We start from the raw sequence: 21,461 nt of genomic DNA, 5'->3' as shown, positions 1-21,461 counted from the left end.
TCAATCTTCATTAAGTTCCCCTCAGCACACGCTTCTCTAATTAGCTTTATCAATATTAATCCAGAAAGAGATGATTAGAAAGCCAGAAAGATATCAGCACTGCTTGGAAACAAACTCATCATCTGATTATCAAACATATTTTGTGTCTGAAGTGTATTATTTCTCTAATTCAGAATGTGAATGCTTTGGGGCAAGGATCACGTCTCCCACTATTTTTTATACATCATGTGTTTTGACTGCACTCAGTAAACAGCAAAACAAAAAGTCCTTACAACAAACTTTCTCTAAGTTACAACCACCCCTTTGATAGTTGGTGTTCAATCCTTACTAAGTCCTCTTTTAAACTGGTGCTTCTGGTGAGGCTCCACGTGTCCTGCCTTCACTCCTTTCTCTGCCATTCCACTATGCTGCCAGTTAAAAGGAAAGATTTTTTATCTATTAATTCAAAACAAAGGAGCACATGTTAAGTAAACACTGAAACTGAAAGTTTTCTTCTCCAGTTTTCTAATACCCATGCAGTGATCAGAAAATCCAAAAATAGTCAAGTCCAAAAATGGAATAGATTCTGATAATTGCTCTGAAAGAGACCTGTTACTTTCATTACATTATTTCATTTTAATTGTATTTGATCTGCACTCTGAACATTTTAGCCCACTGTGTTTGCTTTGGCAAAACACCTTTTACTTCTACAGGATACAATGTCTATAATTGTTGTCAAAGTTTTAACAGATTTTAGTATTTATAAACTACTGGCATTTGATTTAATTATTGGAATATGTTAGTGTTATGAGTAAGAAGAAAAAATGTGATCCTTAAATAAGCTGAATGTGACTGTCTGAGGTATATTATAAAGCAAAACACCCCCAGCTGTTTAATACATGTAAAAAGTAATTATATGCAGCTCTGAGTTCCTCATAAAATGTAGCATTATTTATTTAGGAGAAAAAGGTCTTTGTTGTACCAGAACGATTGAACTGTTTTACCTATCCTGGTATATATATCTGTTTCCATGTGCCTAAAATATTCTGGTTTATTATTCTGAGGGGAAGGGAACAGCTATGCTGGTAAAACTGCCCTTACTACGGATAGAACCAATGTGGTATACTCGTTAGAAAAAGTAGGTAAAACCACAAAACCAGTTAATGAGTTTTAATGGTACAGTTATGGATCTTAGAATAAGGAAGAGTTCCCTATTAGCAGGTTATAGGTATCATAGTGACGTATGAAATATTAAAAAAAATAAAGGCACCAAATAGAGACAAACAGGTTTTGTATTTTACTAGTATTTACATGTTGCAGTTGCAAATGTCAGCAATAAAGTGTAAAAATAGAAACAGTGCGCTTCCAAGGAGAAACACCCTGATTTACACTGCACTGAAATGCTTAGCTTTCATGTCTTTCTAGCCTCTTATGAAATCACCTAAAAGTATAAAATAACTTCTTTTAGCACCTATTCTAAGCATTGAAGTAATACAAAATATTTCCGTATGGCTGTGAAATGCAGTCAGATTATCTTTTTTTTTCCCCCAAGAGTATAGTAATCATTCAGTACTGATGCTACAAATGAGCTGAAATCTATGTTGACATCTTTTTCCTAAATACACAAGAAGTTATTCCAGCTTCGGAACGGATGTTAACTTTGACACACCTAAATCTCAGAAAACAGTCCAGTCTTCATGTTTTCCATGTTAGCCATGCTCGCTAACTCTTTCTGTAGGTAACTTTACCTGAGGAATCCTCTAATTGCCTATACCGGTTTGGGACTACCTGTTCTGGGAACCTAGGCAAGCTCTACTTCGATGTCTGCGTAGACTTTACCATGTCTGTATCTCCTGGGAAGTCCAAGAAGATAGACACGATTAATATGGTGACTTCCTGAAGGTACTGCTTAAGTTTTACGTATATAATTGTTGTCACTATCAGCCACGAAGTCGAAACCTAAAATGTAGGATCTACTCAGATTGACTGAAACTGAACCTTGATCTCCTGTATAATAAGAGGGTGCAAACCATTACCTCATAGCTTATTGTTCTCCATCCCTACTGCTGAAGTTGAAGGAATATTTTCTAAATGGGTGCTTAAAGTCTGAGCTTAAGCTGAAGTATCTTACAAAGTGGGGACTTCTCTTCACAAAATAAGAAGGAATTGATGGTGGGCAGTAAGGTAATAGTAGAAAGGTAGGGACCAGCTAGTGCAGAGGATGTGAATTAGAGTGCACTGGTTGATCTGGTGTCAATATAGCCTCCTGTTAACTCCCTAGCCAGTATGTTTTCATTACTATAAGGAGCAAAAATTAGTAAGCACAAGCCTTTAACTGAGCTTAACAAGACCAACTTAAATTGTTTTGATTAGGAAGCATAGAAGTTTTCTAGAAACATTCCACAGAAAATGATAGTAATGTGTTACTTTGGCTTTCATTTCTCTTTCATTAATGTTTAAATATGCAGATTTCTTAAAGGACAGATAGTCTTATTTCCACGTAGTTCTGCTTATAAGTAACGAGCCCAATGGCTCAAATCAGAAGACATAGCTTGCAAAGAAAGTGGAAAATTAGAGATTTTCAGCTAAGCAGTGTGGTCGTATTTAGAAGCACAAGTAAGTGGGATGTTCACTGTTTTAACAAAATTTCACAGATGTGTCAAAGAGTAAGATTTTGCAAGGAAGAGGAGAGTAGCCGAACAGTATTTGTTTACTGTATGTTTCTCAACCGCATAGATTACTCAAAGAAAAATACACACATAAAATAAACCGCAAAACATGTAAAATTAATGCTTGCAGTGCAAGTGTGTCCTTGTAAATTGGATTGCCTATAAAATAAATAAGTAATGATGAGTGTTATTTTTTATAAGTGTGATTTATGCCACTGTTCATCACATGCCATTAGACAAAAATGCACAATTAGAGATCCAAGCAGCAGCTCTACTCATTTCAACTGTCTGCCAAATGTTATGTTATGCTTGCATTTCAATTTAATAACTGTGAAGCAAGAGAGGAAGATATGCAACTTGGTTTTTATCAATCTGGAAAACTAAGGCTTAGCAGAAAACCCTGTTTCTAAATCAGATATTCTCTACCTTTTTTTCTCTTTCAGCCTTAAGCAGCAAATACTTAGCCTAAATTCTATATACCTATTTCTTATTGAAGGAGTGCTAAGCAAGTAAAATGTTCTTCACTTCTCTCTATATGAACATGGACATGAATTTGAAGAGTATCTATAGGTAGCACAGAGGAAAATGACTTTTTCTAGTTTTTAGTTTTCTGTCATCCCCTTATGGACTATTTTGGAAGCAGTTTTTGCACATATACCTTTCACATATAGGTACCACTACACTTTGCTCTTCTGTATGTGATGTACAGAGGATCACTCTGCAGGATATAGCATCCTTAATTGTAGCATTATAAAAAAAATTCCAAGAAAAGTTTGTTATAAGCTGTGGGTCTAACTCAATACCCAACCAAAGAGCAAGGACCTGCCCATTTGCATTTCCTTTCCATTTAAACAAGCTTATTTTTTGATACTGGTTTCAGTAGGCAGACAACATTCTAAAGGGACGTCCCATAAAATATTCACATTACAAAAATCTAACACCTGATTATTTCTCATATTGATTGTGTGATCCAATGAAAACTAACATTTTATACCTTTTCATGAACCTTTTGCCCTGGCTCCATTCCTTCAATATGCTCTGATTCGGCAGGCCCTTCACCAGCTGCCATTTTCCTTTGAATGTGTGCATTTTGTTCACGCAAAGCTACAATCTGCAAAAGAAAGAAGATAAGCGTTCAATATACATAAGAAACCGAAAAACTACTGAGCAGACAATTTGTTAAATCTATTAACCTTTCGATCCTATATTGGCCATTTGTATAATTTGCAAAATTATGTCTGTACATGTGTCTGTAAAAAACAAACATATTAATAATGACGAAAGGCCATTAAGGATACAAAGGAATCGATAAATGACAGGATAGTCAACATTGTCTTGTTTTATCTTCTATCCTCACTTTGTGCTAGAGTGCTTTTTTTTTTTTAGCTTGGAAGATGAAAGAGCTGCTAGGCATTGAATTTGTAACGCTGCAAGAACAAGACACATAGACACATTCTTTCATATAGAACACAATGGATGCCAAACTGGTGTTATAGGAAAACAGTGCCAAAAGGCTATGAATCAAAACCAAGTGATGTAAAACGAAGTGCTAGCTTTCTGTCAACTTCCCATCTGTTAGTAACTGCAACATACGTTTTAAGTGTTTTTTGTTAAGAAAAACATGTACGTAAAATTCTTCTACTGTGGTATTCATTGACTATTTTAGTGCTTATACAAGTAGGCTTTATTGTATTAAAAGTATTGTTTTATTTATTAAAAATCCCATGCAGCTACTGGAAAATAAGCTGCTTTCTCTCCGACTTTGTAGCTTACTCTCAGACAAGACACAGGATGGAAAGATTCAGGTCCTAAAAAACTTCTACATGGTATACTGTAAGTTGGAAGATCTGACTAATATAAAACTTATTTATTTTGATAAATTGCACAGTTAGATCTCTCTGTACTGTTCTGCTTCCATGAGCACATATAATAAATGATTTATTGAATGGATAACATTGTGTATTAAATGCAGTAGAACACTAATAGGACATATAGATGCTGTTTTTGGAAAGCTGGTGTAAATTTAAAGGCTTCTGTCACTGTATTGTATCTGCATAACAACTCCTGTGTCAGAAACACCCTAAACAACTGTCCTCTCCTAGAATACAAAAGCATGGGGTAGGAGGGAAGATTTAAGGCAGTAGTACCTGGTAAGCGTGTACAGCAGCCAAGATTTTGTGGGATATTTAATTTAATTCAATTTAATTTAATTTAATTTAATTTACATTAAGAATATATTTACTTTGATCTGAATAATTTAGTTTGGGAAAAAAAGGTTTTTTCAAATGTATTTTTTAACTTATGTTTAAGTTCTGATTGTAAAGACCATTTGAATCAGCTCTGACCAGCATTTGAGATCTCAGGGACACACCACTTTTAAACAACTTTTCCTTAATATAAATGTTGAAAACTGTTGTGATATGAGTCAGGCTGATTCACTGCTCACTAAATTCCAAGTTGCAGCCCTTGTAGAACTCATGTGACTCCCACTGATTTCAGTGCCAAGACTGAGACTTAAGGGCAACATTTCAGCCAAAGCAATTATAGGAAAATATAAAAGAGTGGGAATTAAAACTGTCTGAGACAATCTGTGACTTTTGGGGTTGTACAAATACACTGAGCTGTAAAATGTTTTGCTTAAATAAGAGAATTAGATCTGTCTTAAATAACAGAAAAAGGTCTTTATAATCTCATTAGCATAGACTCCCTTTGTACACAGTAATCAATAATTTAATAACTTTTTTTTCTGAATAGCTTCACTCATTTCTTTTTGTTTACAGTTCAAATGGTTCTCAAATCTAAACTACAGAAATTATGGTTCCCACCAAGCAAAATTAGCCATCAATTAGTGCTAAAAATGACCTTCAGGTAGATTAAGGGAGATACTTCAATGTATATATTATAAAGTTATTATTTATGGAGAGTAATTATACATCATGTGAAACAAATGTAAAATCACAGGATATGTTAACTGGCAGCCAACAATAGATCTAGATTTTCATATGATAGTCTTTCATTGATCCATTAAAATGCAGACTTCACTATGCCTTCATTTTGAATTATCACCTGTGTCTAATACAAATCCTTAATCGCCCTTTAGCTCAATAAGAACACTGTATAAACACTACTGCAAAATTTTATCATTTCATCACATAGTCCACAATAGTTTATTTTTTCTTAGCCTCTGCTGGTCTTTAGATACCCTAGGATCACCACTTTCTAAGTAAGTAAGTAAATAAATAAATAAAATTCAATTATCCCTTCAAAGTGAAAGGCAAATAAAAGAATACAATATAGTGTATCATTATTTTGGGGGATTCACTTGATTTTTGAATGTTTGGGAACAATTTCTTTGCCAAAAATCCATCATTGTTAAAGCTTATTGTTTCAATGTTTTTATTATTGTAATGAATGCAGAGTAACTATACACAGGAACAACATGGAGTTTGAAGTCTGGCACGTCTTAAAAGTTTCAGCTCTAGGGTAGTCATCAGATAACAGATCTAAGTTGTGAAGAACCACACAGCTAACTTGTTTTCATGCTTGTTCTCTCTTCGTGATTTAAAGAATAAATTAAGGCAGAATTAACGCTCCTAAGGAAGCATGGAAACGCTCCTGTGTCTTACAAATAAACATGAATTTTTACTTTTCAGTTTGTTGAAGCAAAAGGTTTTTAATTGCTATCACACTCTTGTTTATTACTTATTTCTTATTTAACTTGAACTTCCAATTATGTGCAAATTATTTGCAAATGTGCTAATTTAAACACTGAACAATTTGTGTAACTTTCTACACAGGTAGCCAAAACATGGCTGAACGGATGATGATGATGAAATAGGTGAAGACACAGACAACTCTAAATTTTTTCCTAGGTAGGCTCTGAATCTTCTTAAATTCTAATAATCATTGCAACAGCAGACAGTGATAATAGCACAGATCTAGGTAAGAAACTGATTGTTCAACATAGATAAAACTCAGTAATATTACTTTTGAGAAATGCCTATTTCTTATATTGATGCTTTTATGTTTATGATATCCAGCTTAACATATCTACCACAAAACATGTCTACAGACAGCTTTCCAAGTACCTACATACTATTTAACCCTCTAAAGTTAAATTCTTAATGGTTTTCACGCTAAGTTCTCTTTTGAAAAAGTAAAAGGTAGTATTCTTGAGGATGGAGTCATATCTGCTAAAACCAAACCAAATGAAAATAAAAAAATTTAAGAGATAGATTAAGAGAAAATCAATATGGATAAATACCATTGTTGTACCCAAAACTGGACAATCAACCTAAACATTCATTCCAAATAATACCTGCTAAAATATGATCAAACATATCACATATTTTTTCCTTATCAGCTTCTGATTGTGGACCTCAAATGATTAGATTCCTTTTCTAAATTGCTATCACAGACATTGTTTTCCTATTTAGCAGACTTGTCAAGATTTGACCTGGACCACAGCAACACATTTCAACGTGACTCTCATCTAAAGTGAGTGTAAAATTGCAGAGATGCTAGTCTCTCCGTAGTTAAGTCTAAAGATAGCTTCCTGTCGCAAGTCTAAATTTGACTCCCTGCTAACTTCGCCAAACTCAGTCAGCTGAACTGAAAAGTTGGTTTTTGACTGAGAAAAATGAAACAACGGTTGTGAATTTAAGAATATTAAAATGTAGAGTATTACTTTTCTAGTTGGACCTTTCTAACTTTTATGGCTTAAGCCCATGAAAATATCCTATAACCTGAAGAAACATTCCTTTAGTTAGCTTGTTCTCTTCTCACAGGCATGTTGATCTTCAACAATCTTCTCACTTTTGTAGTCAGTTTTTATGACTGACAAGGGACAATTTTATAACATTGAAACTTTAAAGAACTTCCATCAATTTAGATTCTGTCTTCTGGATTTCAAAGGTACATAGAAACAAATGGCACAATTTCTAAAGCCCGACTCTGTCATAATCATTCTGAACATATCCTTACACAACTTTTACCTTTTTGTCTCAACTCTAAAATATTTTCAACTTTCCTAAAGCCCAGCTTTTTGAATTACAATTTTGGTAAATATCTCTACTATATTACCCATATAAATTCCCTCCAAAATCTTAGCAGAATTTGTGTCCATTATCTATAGACATCACTGAATCATATGTTCTTTATGAAGTTAGGATTCAACAATTCAGATTCAAAATTACAACTGATCTTCATTTCCATAAATGACCAAATCTACATCTCATGCCTGTACATTTGAAAATAATAGTCTGAATTCAGGTGTTAAGGGAGTATTCATTTCAAATATTAAAATACACCATAGAACAGAACATCAATACACAAGCCAGAACTGATCTGAAGAAGTACCTGATGTTATAGAACCATATCCATCAGCCATGCTGGTGAAAATGACAATGTAATAAGACAATAATTTCACAATGAATAAAGACTACTCAAGACTATAAATCAGCAAGCAATAACATAAATTCTATCTATTTAGCAAGGGAAACAGTCTGATTACTATCTGTAGCAGGACACTAAGACATACAAATGAAAGAAATAAAAGATTCACACTGTAGTTGCAAAAACTACGAAACTGTGAAGGATAACCAAAAAGGAAAGGGAAAATCAGCACACAAAAATGGTAACACTTGAACTAGGCTCATTGGACAAAATAAAAATAAACTGGAACACACAAACTATACATGAAGATGCAACGGATTTATTCACAGTGCAAAGTCTCTCACAAGACACAAAACGAAGCAGGAAAAGCATTTCCTCTACATGTTTACTTTGGGTATTTTACAAAATAATTTATTTAAAATTGAGAGGTGTGAGATCAGAATCCATTTCTAAACATACAAAATCCTAAATGACTGGGTACCTCTGCTGCTGAAACTTAATCAGTTCTCTACTTCCAATTGTTTGATTGGCCATTCGTTACCTCATTATAGTTTCAGGCTTCAGGTAATTAACTTTACTATGAATACTTAATATAGTTACCTATAACAGCAATTGAAAGGAACTACCAACTTATTACATTTTTGTTATTAACGGTTCCCTACTATAGATTCATTTTTTAATTACGCACTTGTTGGTCTGTGCAGTCTGATTTAATTCAAAAATCTGTCTTACATTTACAGAACGTTGGTCTTGTCTATTTACTACTGTACGCATATCTTGAGCATCAATGGAAAAGCTTTTATTAGATTTCCTAGGAGCAGTAATTGTCTCACTGCCAGACTTTCCCTCAAAGCACCAGCATTCTTCCACCTCTTATGGTTTTGTTCAGAGATGTATGACATTTTGGCTGCTTTTTGTCCTGTGTTTTGGTGTTCTGGGCCTTTTTGTGAGCGCATACTAAAAGAAAGATGACTGCTACTTTGCAACCAGATGTGTAAGAACAAACCTGAATTAATTTCTTATTTTCTTGATCAAATTACTTTAAATCCAGTAAGAAAACAGCACATAACCTACAAAACACCAAGAAACTTGTCAGATATGGTTTAGATATAAGATATAAAAATGTAAGAAAATATTTCCCTGTTCAAATATTAAGTTGAAATCCCTCCAGGCTGGTGGAAGGGAACTAAATGTATTCCTTTTTCTGTTATGAATCATGGTGATATTTGGTCCATAAGTAGTTCTGACAACTCCAGGAAGGAAGAATGATAACTTTAGACAGGAAGAATGATTTCGTAGTTGAAAGCTCAGTGGGGCTCAGGATTTGGAAGTCTGACATGATCGCTGGTGGTGTTACCTGATAAGATTTGGGGTAAATCAGAGAATATTGACCAGTTAGGGACCAGACAAAATAACGACCTCGACACTAGGCTTTCCCTGTAAGTGTTCTGACATCCTCAGGGAGAAGCTGTTCTTACGATCAATGTATATCATATACTGTAAATTAGAAGGATGGTATTCTGGGTACTTTTTCTACCCATAACAATTTCTTTTGCTTGAAGTCTTGGCCCCTGAGGCCTTGTTCCCAGTGCTGCTGTTCTGTAAAGAGCGAGCACTCAATATCTGACCCCAGCATAGAGCATGGTCTACTTAGAGCAAAAATGCTAAGTTTCAGCCTTTGGCATTCTGTATCACCCAGTGACTTAAGGCAGAATTACAGTAACTGAGCTGAAAATCTTGAACTCATCTGGCTGACACAGAGCAGCATAACTGAAAAGCCAAAATGTTGAATGCTTAGATTAAAGTGGTTATCTGATTCCTTCTATAAACGTTGGAAACATCGCCAGTGGGTCTTCTATGTCTGAAATAGGTGGGATGAATGACATGCATATATTTCTCCTGAATGAAAGGAAAACAGATGTTTATCTTAAACTAGAGGCTCCCATTATAATGGTTAAATTTAAGCAAAATAAATACCATCAAAGGACTGAAGAAATTCCAGAAATAAGTTATGAAGTAAAAAACATACCTGTAATATGGTATTATACACTAACCCGGTCCTGCCCACTTCTCAGACACAGTGGGGAAAACTGTTCCAGTTACCTTATGGATGCATACTTCCCTTCTCACAGTGTGTATACAGTACAGACTACTGTACACTGTATAGTACGGAGAAAAAAAATAATTTAGTTATATGTTTTCAAAAGTATATGGTCTCCATGTAGGCTAAATAAAATCCTATTCTAATTTTTAAAATAGTTGCATAATCAATTTCTCTATTGACTTTTTCTTTAATGTTTTTGCTATTTAAATTGTATTTAAAACCATCCGCCAGTAAAGGATTTAAATGTAATTACTGTAATAATCTTGATTTAATTTTGCTTTCCATTGAATAAATTATTACAGTATGTAGAGAAATAAAGATATTTAATTAATAAATAAACATATAAGGCCAAATGTTTACAGAGGTTTCTTTTTGTAGGATTCTTTCTAATATTTAAAACAGTAGGAAATTTTTTTTTACTTAATTATTTCAATTTTTCTACTTCAAATGTATTTAATTTATCATTAATTTAAATAGTTTTAGAACAAGTTAAATATACTCTTTTGTTGTTAACAGAGGCTCTAAACACACATATATAATGTTAGACAGTCCCCTAAAACCAGTAAGAACCTGGATCACTTAAAAAATGTAAGGCATTAAAGGAAGACAATTATTTTAAGCTTTTGAAAAGCTGTTTTTTATAAACTTGCCCTACCATAAACCACTGAACTCGTTTCTTTGATCTTCCAACATTGAAACAAATCTGTCCTAGGCAATTAAGCTCACTGATAACCATGTTTTACTTTGCCACAGCTGACAGATCTAGAAGGCTTTTTGTTTAATCTCCTCTTATCAAGAAGGTGTTTCTTTTTACATGGATAGTATGCTAAACCAAACTTCTTGTGACCATACTGTGTCAGTTTTCCATCCAGCTCATATTTATGTAAGTCTTTCAGAGAACAGTGAAATTGCCTACTTGGATGTCCTCCTACATTATTCTATCATAACAGTCTATATTTAAACAGTGTTAAATATCAGATTTTATCAGTCTACTGAGAACATAATTCAGACTCCTGGTCCACCTTCTGACTTCGCTTTAATTTTGACAAGGATAGCTTGTGTCTATCATTTTATATGGTAAATATTAAGTGTAGCACAGGGAATAAAGGATGCTTAGAGACTAGAGGTGATTTCCTTCTGCTTCAATGGAAATTTAAATCCTGATTCATAAACATAAATATAGCCTTTTCCACTTATATTTCTAATTTATGTTAACCTCATCACAGCCTTTCAGAAGCTACCGGTTAGAGAGTTCAGAGATATTTAAATAGGGTGATTGAAATTGTTTCAATTGTACAATAAATTTGTCATTATTAATATTTTATTTTAGTTACAGGGCCAGAAATGCACATACATTTTCTTGACATTTTGTATGTAACTTTTGAAAGGAATTATAATGGTAATCAGCCTTTTGTATTATCAAGATCTTGTATAAACAATACACTATATTTCTTTCACTCTTTGGTAGAGGAAAAACACAGCATGGGATGCACACTTGCAAAACATTTTAATGAAAAACAAATTGATCCTTTTTTGAATCTGAGTAAAAAACAGGTATTATAAAAGGAGATTTTTTTCATGAGGGGAAGGACATTTTAACCAAACTAAGACAATTATGTGAGATTTTATGTACTCCTGAGGGTAGGTTTAGGAAGGATGCATCTCATTCAGTAGGGGTCACCTGGATGCCTGCTGTGAATTGTAAGAACAGGACTTACATAAAAACCTCGGATATGTCAAAATATTAATTTTAATTGTATTTCTCCATTAGTAAAAAGGAATCTTTTAATAATCCTGTTCAAAAGATACTTTCAATATTTAATTAGAATCCCACTGGTTTCAGCTTTTACTGCAATTTTAATGACTCTGTCAGTTGAGGTGTGACAGATTTAGCTGCAGTACTTCAAGACATTTGTGCCTCCATCCTCTCAGTCTATCAGCAGAATATCAGAAGAAGCATGAGTAAGTACCCAGGAGTTGCTGGTCACAAGTTTCCACTTCAATACAGTTTCATACAGGATGCAAAACTAGGAACTGTGGAACCCAAGGTGCAGAAATGCATTCTCTGTTATAGGGGTACCGGATGTTATACAAGTACAGAGAAAAATCTACTGGGGATTTGAAATTTCTTAGCAGATTCCTCCAGTCTACAAAGTTAATGCAATTAGCAAACCAAAGGCAAAACAAATTGTCACAGTGGTGTCTGAAAGTCTTTCCATCCCCCACTTTCCAGCTTATATTCCTTCTTGTCCCACTGCTTTGTAATCATTTGCAGCCTCATGATTGCCAAATTAAAACAATTCCAGCACAGTATAGTATTGTATACACTTACCTGCATATGTTTTCACACATATTCACATCACTGAATAAATCACTGATAAATTTGCACAACAGATCACTCAGGAAATCACGGACAAGAACTCTGCATAGGTGTTATAATGTGATGGTTCAGAAGTAGTCAAACTAGTATGAAAAGATTTGAATAGAAATCTGTTTTTACACTATTCAAGTTTTTTGAATGAACAATTAAATTTTGCCTGAAAGTAGATACATTATTAATTTGTTCTGGCAAGAAGATTAGCCATTTCTAGGCTTTAAACATATTCCAATTGAACAGTCCTATTTTCAAACATGCCTAAAATATACAACCTGAAGAACTGGCGGAAACCCCTACATTCATACATATGAGTATTGCACATGTCCCTGCATATTTGTTTATGTTGTATTACATGCTCTGGAACAAGATAAGAAACCAGGCAGGAAAGGCAAAATCATGACACGGCACCTTTTGGCACAATAAATCACATTTTGCATGAAAGAAACCACTTCTAAGTTACATCACGCTGTCACTGTTTGCAGGATCCCAGAGGAAGCCTTGCACCTGCCAAGCTACAGGGCCTTCCAGTAAATAGCACAAAAGTGGATGTAACCACAGGCCCCGCAGGACAGTGGTTGGATCACAAGCTCTCACGGTGAGAAGCAGAGGTACCAATTGAGCGCTAGCTGTCCTGAAGAGGCACGCTTGGAACACTACAAAGGATCTCAGGATGAGCAGCTTGATTGCACTGCAACAAGACCTATTTGAATTTCAATACATAAAGCAGTGCACTGGCGTAGGTGGTTCTGGCAGATTTCATCCTGACACCTGCCGTTTAAACTGTCACAAGACTTCTTTCTCCCAATAAAAACTTATATACCAATCAACATGACCAAACCAACACTATTTAGTCATCCACTAATGATGACTTTCTTAGCCTGTCATAAAGATCAACAATGTTTTAATTATTTCCAGCAATCAATGGGATTGAGTCACAAATTCTGATTGGCTTAATTTTCTACATTGGTCAAAGGAAGAGCCCAAGTAGGGAGCTTGCCTCGTCTTTGAATGACAGTGATGAAACACGTACTAGTGAGATGGTCCAGTAATAAGGCCACCAAAATGTTCCTGAAAACCCAGGGGGAGAGGTGGTGTGTGTGGCTCAACCGCCTTCTCAACATTCTTTCCTAGACAACAGCAGATGAAAGTCTAAGATTCACAAACTTGTCTAATAATGTAAATTCCTTCTCATCTACCGAAGTGTCTGACTTTGGTAGATGGGATAAAGAAGGGATTAAGGCAAGAAACAGATTTTTTATTTTTTTTTTTTACAACAGACAAGCAAATACAGAATTTTGGAGCTATCCATGTATAAAATGAAATTAATAAATACACATAGAAAAGTGAGGTGTTGGCTTGCGGTGGGGGGGAACTTTCTTCCCAGAGTGGTGGCTAAGATCTCAGTACGTTTCAGTATCATGATCAAATGAACTGCATAGGATTGATGACTGGCTATATATATAGCATTTGAGAGAGTGAATGCAAGATGCTCTTTAGGCTATATCACAAATGCACATTCTGACTTCATAAATCAAACTTCTCATAAATCCATACAGAGTCTTTTAAAACAACAGATAAAAATTAATGTCCCTGAAGATGGCTTCAGTACTGAAATGCTTTAATTTTTCCATTCAGCAATGCAGGTTCTGAGCTTTGCAACCAGTTATATTTAAAAGCGCAAATATGGACTTAGAGATTTATTTTCACAACACGTAGGAGTTAAAATAACTATGGACCATACAGCATTGTAATCAACATTAGCCACACTTTGAGAGAACAAAAGAAAAGAAAAAAAGCCTTTTCAGACTGTAAAAATAACTTTGAAAGGCAGGGAATGAAACCTTCAGCACTAACTATGCACTTTGGGCTCACTTTGGGGGAAGAAAAAAACTCAAAAGTTTTGCTTTTCTTTAACTTAACACTTTGTCTTCTCTCCCATTCAACTACTTAAAACAAAAAGAATCAGACAAATTTGCAAGTAGGGCTTTTGTGGCATTCTGAAAATTCACTTGTAAACTAAGTGTTCATGTGTGACTGACAACCTCAGCTAGGTTTATTTTATATTTGCCTAGATTCCAGAGTATTTTATTGCTATTTAAGTGGTGAGCTTTCCAGAAACTTCCTGCAATTGAGCCCTTTAAAATCTGTCCTGACATGTCAAGAAAAATACTACTTTATTCAAAGAAAAAACCTGTAGGAGTTATGAGTAATACATATTTTCAACATTTTTACATCATAAATTCTTCTCTTCCTTCCTTTTGAGATTGTTGACCTTTTATTAATATTGCTGTTTAGCTTTCATTGCTATGGAGAAATACCCATTAAGGTGAAATCATCCTCGTGAGGGAGTCTTTATATCCCTTGGAGATTAGACAGTAGTAGGCCTAATGAAAACAAATCTTGTACGCTTGCGCTATATGGAGTTTAAGTAAGTGGAAATTGAAATAGAATCTCTACACTCTTATTCCTTAATGGCCAAGAAGTGTTGCCTTATCAGTACTAGAAATCCAACATTTGATAGCAAGCTCTGCAGGAGAACGTACATTCAGATTTACAGCAACACTTTTTAAGCTGATCAGAGGAGCATTGTAAAAGACAGTTGACTTAAAGAGTCAGAGGGTCTTTACCTTGTGGCAAAAGAGGGAGTTAGTACACAGACCTCCAGCCCTCGGTTACAGTTCTTTTATGGTTTAAGTAAGTCTTTACCTTCTATGCTTCAAGTTCTGTCAAAGAAAGCTAAAACATCTTGCTTCTGCAGCTTCTGGTATGTCTTGATTATTTTATTCCTATAATCTTGACGTAGGCACTGCTCTCTGCCACCCTGCTTGTGTGGTGGCTAGCACTTTCAGACTCTGCTTTATTGTCACGGAAGTGCAAATAATGAATGACAACATGCAAAGAATACTGGAGATGCTCTGAATCTGTGGCAGATTCATAATTTTAACTGGAAAACATGAAAATACTAACCGCACGTGATCTTTTACTGTTGGTGGCCTGTGCTCGTGACAACTATTGACAGGTCCTGGCTATCAGTGTTTTATTGACGTGCCTACGAAGGTCGCTTCTGTTCGTGACAAGGGTACTGTGGTCCAGGGGTAGCCCGCAGCTGCGGCTGGCTGCCGCAGGGGACTGCTTGCAGGACCTCCTGCTGTCCATTCACACCATCACCGAGCCCTGACTCCTTCTGAACACTGAGTGCATAGATCAGCAGTCATTTTTATACTTTAAATGTAATAATACACTAACGTTTTAGGCTGGTAATAAGGCAATAGAGTTTATTATTCTCCTTCACTTCATTATGAATTCTGAACCAAATTAAGTGTTACTGTGTAAATAACTGTCTTGTGCTATTGCTTGTAGTCTAGAGCATGCACCATTTATTTCTATGGTGTACTGGCAACACTCCGTGAACAGAATAGGAGTCATTTAAAGCAATTGTGCAGTTGCTATTATGAAAAAGAATATCTGCCAAGATTTTTCACAGAAGATTACCAGGTACATTTCAGTACACTTTCTTCAGAAACCCTTACCTAAGTAAACAAAAATATACTACTTTAAATTTGTCACAAAAATTGTATGAAATATGATACAGTGAAAGAACTGTCTTTTACAGAGACTAGCACAATGGAAAAATAATAACAAGTATCAATTACATGGTTGCATTATAGTGTGTATTTGACACCTGCTGACTAATTTATCTTGCTTTTTTTTTCCTAACCAAGCTCAACAAAACAGTAGCAAAATTATTATTCTTTCATTATTACTCTCACACAGACACTAGTAACGTACCCAAACCAGGATACAAAAGCCCTAGAGTTCGTTGGTAGTACATGGTCTGATTTCCAGCTGGTCAGAGCTGAGGACGGATTTGGCAGAAACATTATGATCTTCATTGTTTTCAACAATATATGAGTGACTGAAATATATATACACTGTGTGTGTATATATATGATATATATGATAATACATAGACACATATTTATATAATTATATACGCCCTGTGTATATTATTATATATGGATATATATGTTTATGCATAAAAACATATTTTTAGTATCCAGGACATTGACTATAAATAAAATAATGTGCCTCCAGGGCTTTATGTAGTTGTTTTTAGTACATAAGCATTTAATTGAAAACTACCCATGCTTAAGGTATATAATTTGGTTTGAAAAATCCTGCTCAGGTTAAAATGAAGTATTTAGCTATATCTACACTGCAAATCCATTTTCCTCTTCTGATTACATTAATATATTTCCTTCCGAGTAAAAAGTCTTCCCCAAATGAAATTTTGTATTATTTGTCTGCATATTGTCACCTAGAGACTTTGAGATTGTTTAGATTTATTTTGACTGGACACATCTGTTATGAAAACACCACTATTCTGCATGTGTAGTCTGTTTTATTAGATTTTCCTATAGGGTGTATATCTGTATTAAAATCATCATCTGTGTTACTGATTGTACAAAACGTGAAAATACAACTGATAGATAGGATATGAGTAAAAATCCAGAAAGGAAATGAACCTTACCCCAGAACTACACTTAAAGACTATCAAAGCCCTGATCTGCATGCACAAACTGAAGAAATCCCAACTTAAACCTAACTCCCAGTCTGTTGAAATCAAAAGCACAGTAGAGTGAATTAAAGTCTATATTTCAAATATTAAACCAAATATACCCATTTAATTTTAATCAAGATCTTAATACTTTTCAATGACATTCTTACTGGGAGTCATTTTTTTCCACAGATTTCTCTAGTGAAAATCAAGGATATGGTCCTCACTGATACAATTTTTATATATTTTTTAATGATAAAGAACATTCTTCATAAGTGGAACTTTTAAAATAATGTTTTTATCCTAGCATTACTGCAGAAAAGAATCTAACATGATAGCCATTTTCTAGTGCAAAGGAATTATACATATGGTTTCTTTTTTTTCTTCTTTTTTGTAACCATGGATTCTACATGATTAAGGTGTCCAAACCACACTCTCCAGGTGCAATATCAAGGAAGCTGGATCATTTCTTATGGATTGAACCAAGTAAAACAAGCCCTCTACAGCTCCTCTTGGAATAATTCCACCTATACATTCATAGTCCCTATTAATATTAATGAAGATTATTTAATACTTCCTAATGCTGACATTTTCCAATCAAGATCCCAAAGAAGTATGAGTATCTAATTTTGCCCCATGAAACCGAAAATATTTTTTACATTTTTGGATCCCAAGTAAAATTATTTCTATATTTATTTCTATGACAGACATATGATGGGAACTTTTTTGCACTAAATTAAAAAACCTGATTTTAAAAATCTCCTGATATAATTACTTAGGTAAGCATTTACCAAGATACATCTATCCCTTGCATATCCCCAGCACAGTCTCTGTTCCTATTTTTCTCACAAATATTTTATCACTAAGTTGTTTTATCAGCGTTAGCAGACCAGTAGCAAAATGGCAATAATTTTCTTCATAGTCTATCAGTAACAAATGTGGAATCGATTTGTCGCGCTTGTGGACCTTGCTGTGCCCTGTTGTCAATGGAGGGCCAATACAGACCTCTGAGTGGCAAATTACTCTTGATTCATGTTATTGCTGACACTGCTTACAGACGTTAGTTTTTACTGTCTTGCTAGTTAACTACATTATGAATTTGCAGAATACTCTTAGAGCTGCATGTGCACTGTTGGGTTGAGGTGATCTAATATGAAAACACAAATGATACATTTTCTGGTTCATATGTTAATGGGAATATTAATTAATAAATATGAACCTATTGAAGCTTAAAGTTCATTTTATTTATTGACTCGTGTCATTAATTTAAATCTTTTATTCAAATGCAGCATGTAAGGCCTATTCATACATTAAAAATTGATTATGGAGAGTAATACTGTGATCTTGTTATACTATTTAAAATCTGGTTTGAGAGTTAGTGGATGTAAATGTTCTTAACAAATCATGTAATATTTAACAAATATACACAAGATTGCGTGATCATTCCAAAGAAGCACATTAAACAAATGTTAAAACAATATATTGTTCCAGTAGATTAAAAACAAAGGATAATGGGTGCGTGTTGTGCATTTTCATCAAGATGGATACGCAAGAAGATTGTTAATGATAAAGAATCAACAAGACTGATTCTTACAGTGAAATTATCTTGATCCGCATGAACATCTCATTTGACAAATGTCAAATGACCCTGAAGCTGATGATACAGACAGAAAGATAATCAACTACATTCTTAAACCTGAATTTATACCTCCAGTGCAGGATAAAATGGCATACATTTCAAAGTTTATGAATCCCAAAGTAACAGATCAAAGAGAAGTGATGTATTCTTTCTGATGTCTCATGAAAGGCACTCTGTGCATACTGTGAGCAAATTAAACATTAGACATTAAAATTTTCACTGATATCCTTTGTACAAGTAATAGTGAGCTCTACAATGCAAATCAGCTAAGCATACCTTTAAATATATGCTATATGTTCTTTACTTTAGCAAGTTGGTGTGTTTAAAGTAAGGCATTTGCTAACATAACCTTAGGAAACTAGGGCCGGTGAGAGTTGTATTCCATTGATTTGTTAAGCTCCCTAAACAGGCTGCCAAATATATGACGTTAAATCCAATCTGAAATTATTCCAGTGTCTAATCTCATGCTGACTACGAACAATCCCTAAGCTAACCATATACAAATAACCTTCCAGCTTCATTAATCTCCTGGAGTTTTCAGGTGTGTAGGCAAACAATTGTGAAATATGCTAAGCCACACATCTGGCTCCTGCCATCCCTGTGTTCTTCTCTCAGCTTGTATTTCCTTGGCTGTCATCCCATCTCCTCTTTCTCCCTTTCTTCTACTTTGGGTGAGGAATATGTGGTAAATAAGAAATCCACGAAACCTGTGCTAGAAACTCAGAGCTTTCCTATTCTGTAATTCTCTGGAATAAAGTAGAGAAGATATCTGAAGATCCATTTATCACTCTCTGAGACGTGTTCTTCAGCTTCACAGCTCTGTGTATCAAATATTCATATATTTGTTTGCTGTTGTGCAGAAATGTCAGGCATGCTCTGTGATCCCTGTTTACTGATGAATATAAAACATTGTACAGACCCCCAAAATAACTCCAATAACTCAACCTCATGAGATCCAGAAAACGGAAACTTTCCATACATGCTGATTAATTGCAGAGCAGTTGTGTTATATAGTGAGCCCTGAAAACTGTGTCCTACAGTTATAGACTCAGGACCTCATGGAAAGCACTGTTGTTCCCTCCCTGCCTGCAGCCCCAGCCTCTCTTCCATTAAAAAAATAGGCACAGAGCTGGGGTGAGGGCATGTGCTCAGTATTTAACTCCCAAGCATGGAGTTATGACGCCATGAGCATGCAAGGATTCATGTAGCGTACCAGGATTTATGCAGTGTACCAGGACAACAGTTGTGTGGCAGACTGCGCACCTGAGTAGATGCCACTACAGCCATCAGCTGTCAAAAATCAAGTTACGCAACTTAGCCAAGTTCATCTATCAATACTTACAAAGTCAATCATTGCACCCATGAATTCTATTGGATTGCATCCTACTTTTTCCGCTGTAGGAACAGTCAACCAGTCACCCCAGTTAAAATAACCACGATGCTTTTAGGAGCAAGAATATTCAAAAAGGACCAGATTAGCCTGAGTCCTGTGAGTGATATTCGCAGAGCTCCTATGATAGTAAAAAGGGTAAGTGATGACCACCACATGTATTGCACAGGTCACTGTGCTACCTTGGCTTTACAGTAATGCTCTCTGTTCCACAGCTGTATGAGCAATGGACACTACAAGGCAAATTTATACTATAAATGCTATGGAGCAGGAACCATGTTTTAATATTTTTTTTTACAACAAAATGGAGTCCTGGTCCTTTGCTGGAGCTCTGTTGGGAGTGTAGTAATGCAATAATAATCATAGTAAAAATATGCAAGGAAAGCACTCCAATATAAATGTGAAGATGGAATATATTACTACCAAATGTACCAATAAATATTTATATTTCTGCAGCACTCTAAGGTGTAATTAAGATTGGGCCACATTTTTTAATGCAAATAGAAATACAGTTTCACCCCAAAGGCAAAAGTCTGAAGACTTAGGCCACAGGTATTATAAAAATGAGAATATAACATTCAAACAAAAGAATAGTATGAATATTTGTCATAGATTTCCTAGCTACTTTTCTGTATTTGGACCAAAGAGTTGGAAAAAAGAAAAGATATGAAAGACTAAAAATTTGTCATCACTTGCTTAACAATAATCAGTAGTGAAGGTGACAGGAATGATGTTTAGGGAGTGATATAAAGAAGTGTTATTCAAAACTTTTCTAACGCTTTTCTAATGTGAAGCAACAGGTAAGAAAACACTGCAAAGCTGAGAGGGGAAACTGGAGCGTAGGAGAACTCATGTGGTAAGGACTGAAATGAGTGACATCACTGAAAACTTTTAGGTAAGTGTGAGATTGTAAAAGCAAAGTTAAGCCTCTCTCTGCTTTCACAAAAAGTGAATAAGGAGAAACTCAGTAGACCCAGCAGATGGAAGATGTAGTCAGAGCAACAAGGTAGGAAGAGGATCTCCACAAATTCTTGCAGGAAATGTTCACATTAAATTGTTATACAGTAATGAATTTAGTACATGCCAGTACATTTAGTTTGCCAGAAAGTGCAGCAAAGGAAGATTACATTTTTACATTAAAGTAGTAGCCCCTAATTTGTTTTCAGAATGAGCATCCTAGAAATGTTTTTTAAAACACACACACAAGAGAATACACCAGATTAGGTTTATGCTCATTTTGATGAGGGTGCTAATTTTATGGAGAGTTTGTACTGCAAGGTTTAGAGGAAACAACTGGGAATTTTTAATCTCCAGTCATCATTTATTCAGAGATAAAACCAAAGCATTAAAC

At 34.9% G+C, this 21,461-nt stretch overlaps 1 protein-coding gene across 3 annotated transcripts in view; it reads right to left on the bottom strand.

Annotated features, from left to right (window-relative positions):
* The window catches only part of PPFIA2 (PTPRF interacting protein alpha 2), a 333,148-nt gene that overhangs the window by 74,048 nt on the left and 237,639 nt on the right, over window positions 1–21,461 (bottom strand). For all 3 annotated transcript variants that reach the window (XM_050915641.1, XM_050915647.1, XM_050915655.1), the window contains one exon: window positions 3,643–3,759. In XM_050915641.1, coding sequence (XP_050771598.1) covers window positions 3,643–3,759 — 117 coding nt within the window. The remainder of the gene's footprint in view (window positions 1–3,642; window positions 3,760–21,461) is intronic.

Source organism: Gymnogyps californianus, chromosome 1 (assembly GCF_018139145.2).
Source record: "Gymnogyps californianus isolate 813 chromosome 1, ASM1813914v2, whole genome shotgun sequence".
NCBI lineage: Eukaryota > Metazoa > Chordata > Aves > Accipitriformes > Cathartidae > Gymnogyps > Gymnogyps californianus.
This window is presented reverse-complemented; position numbering and strand designations above follow the sequence as displayed.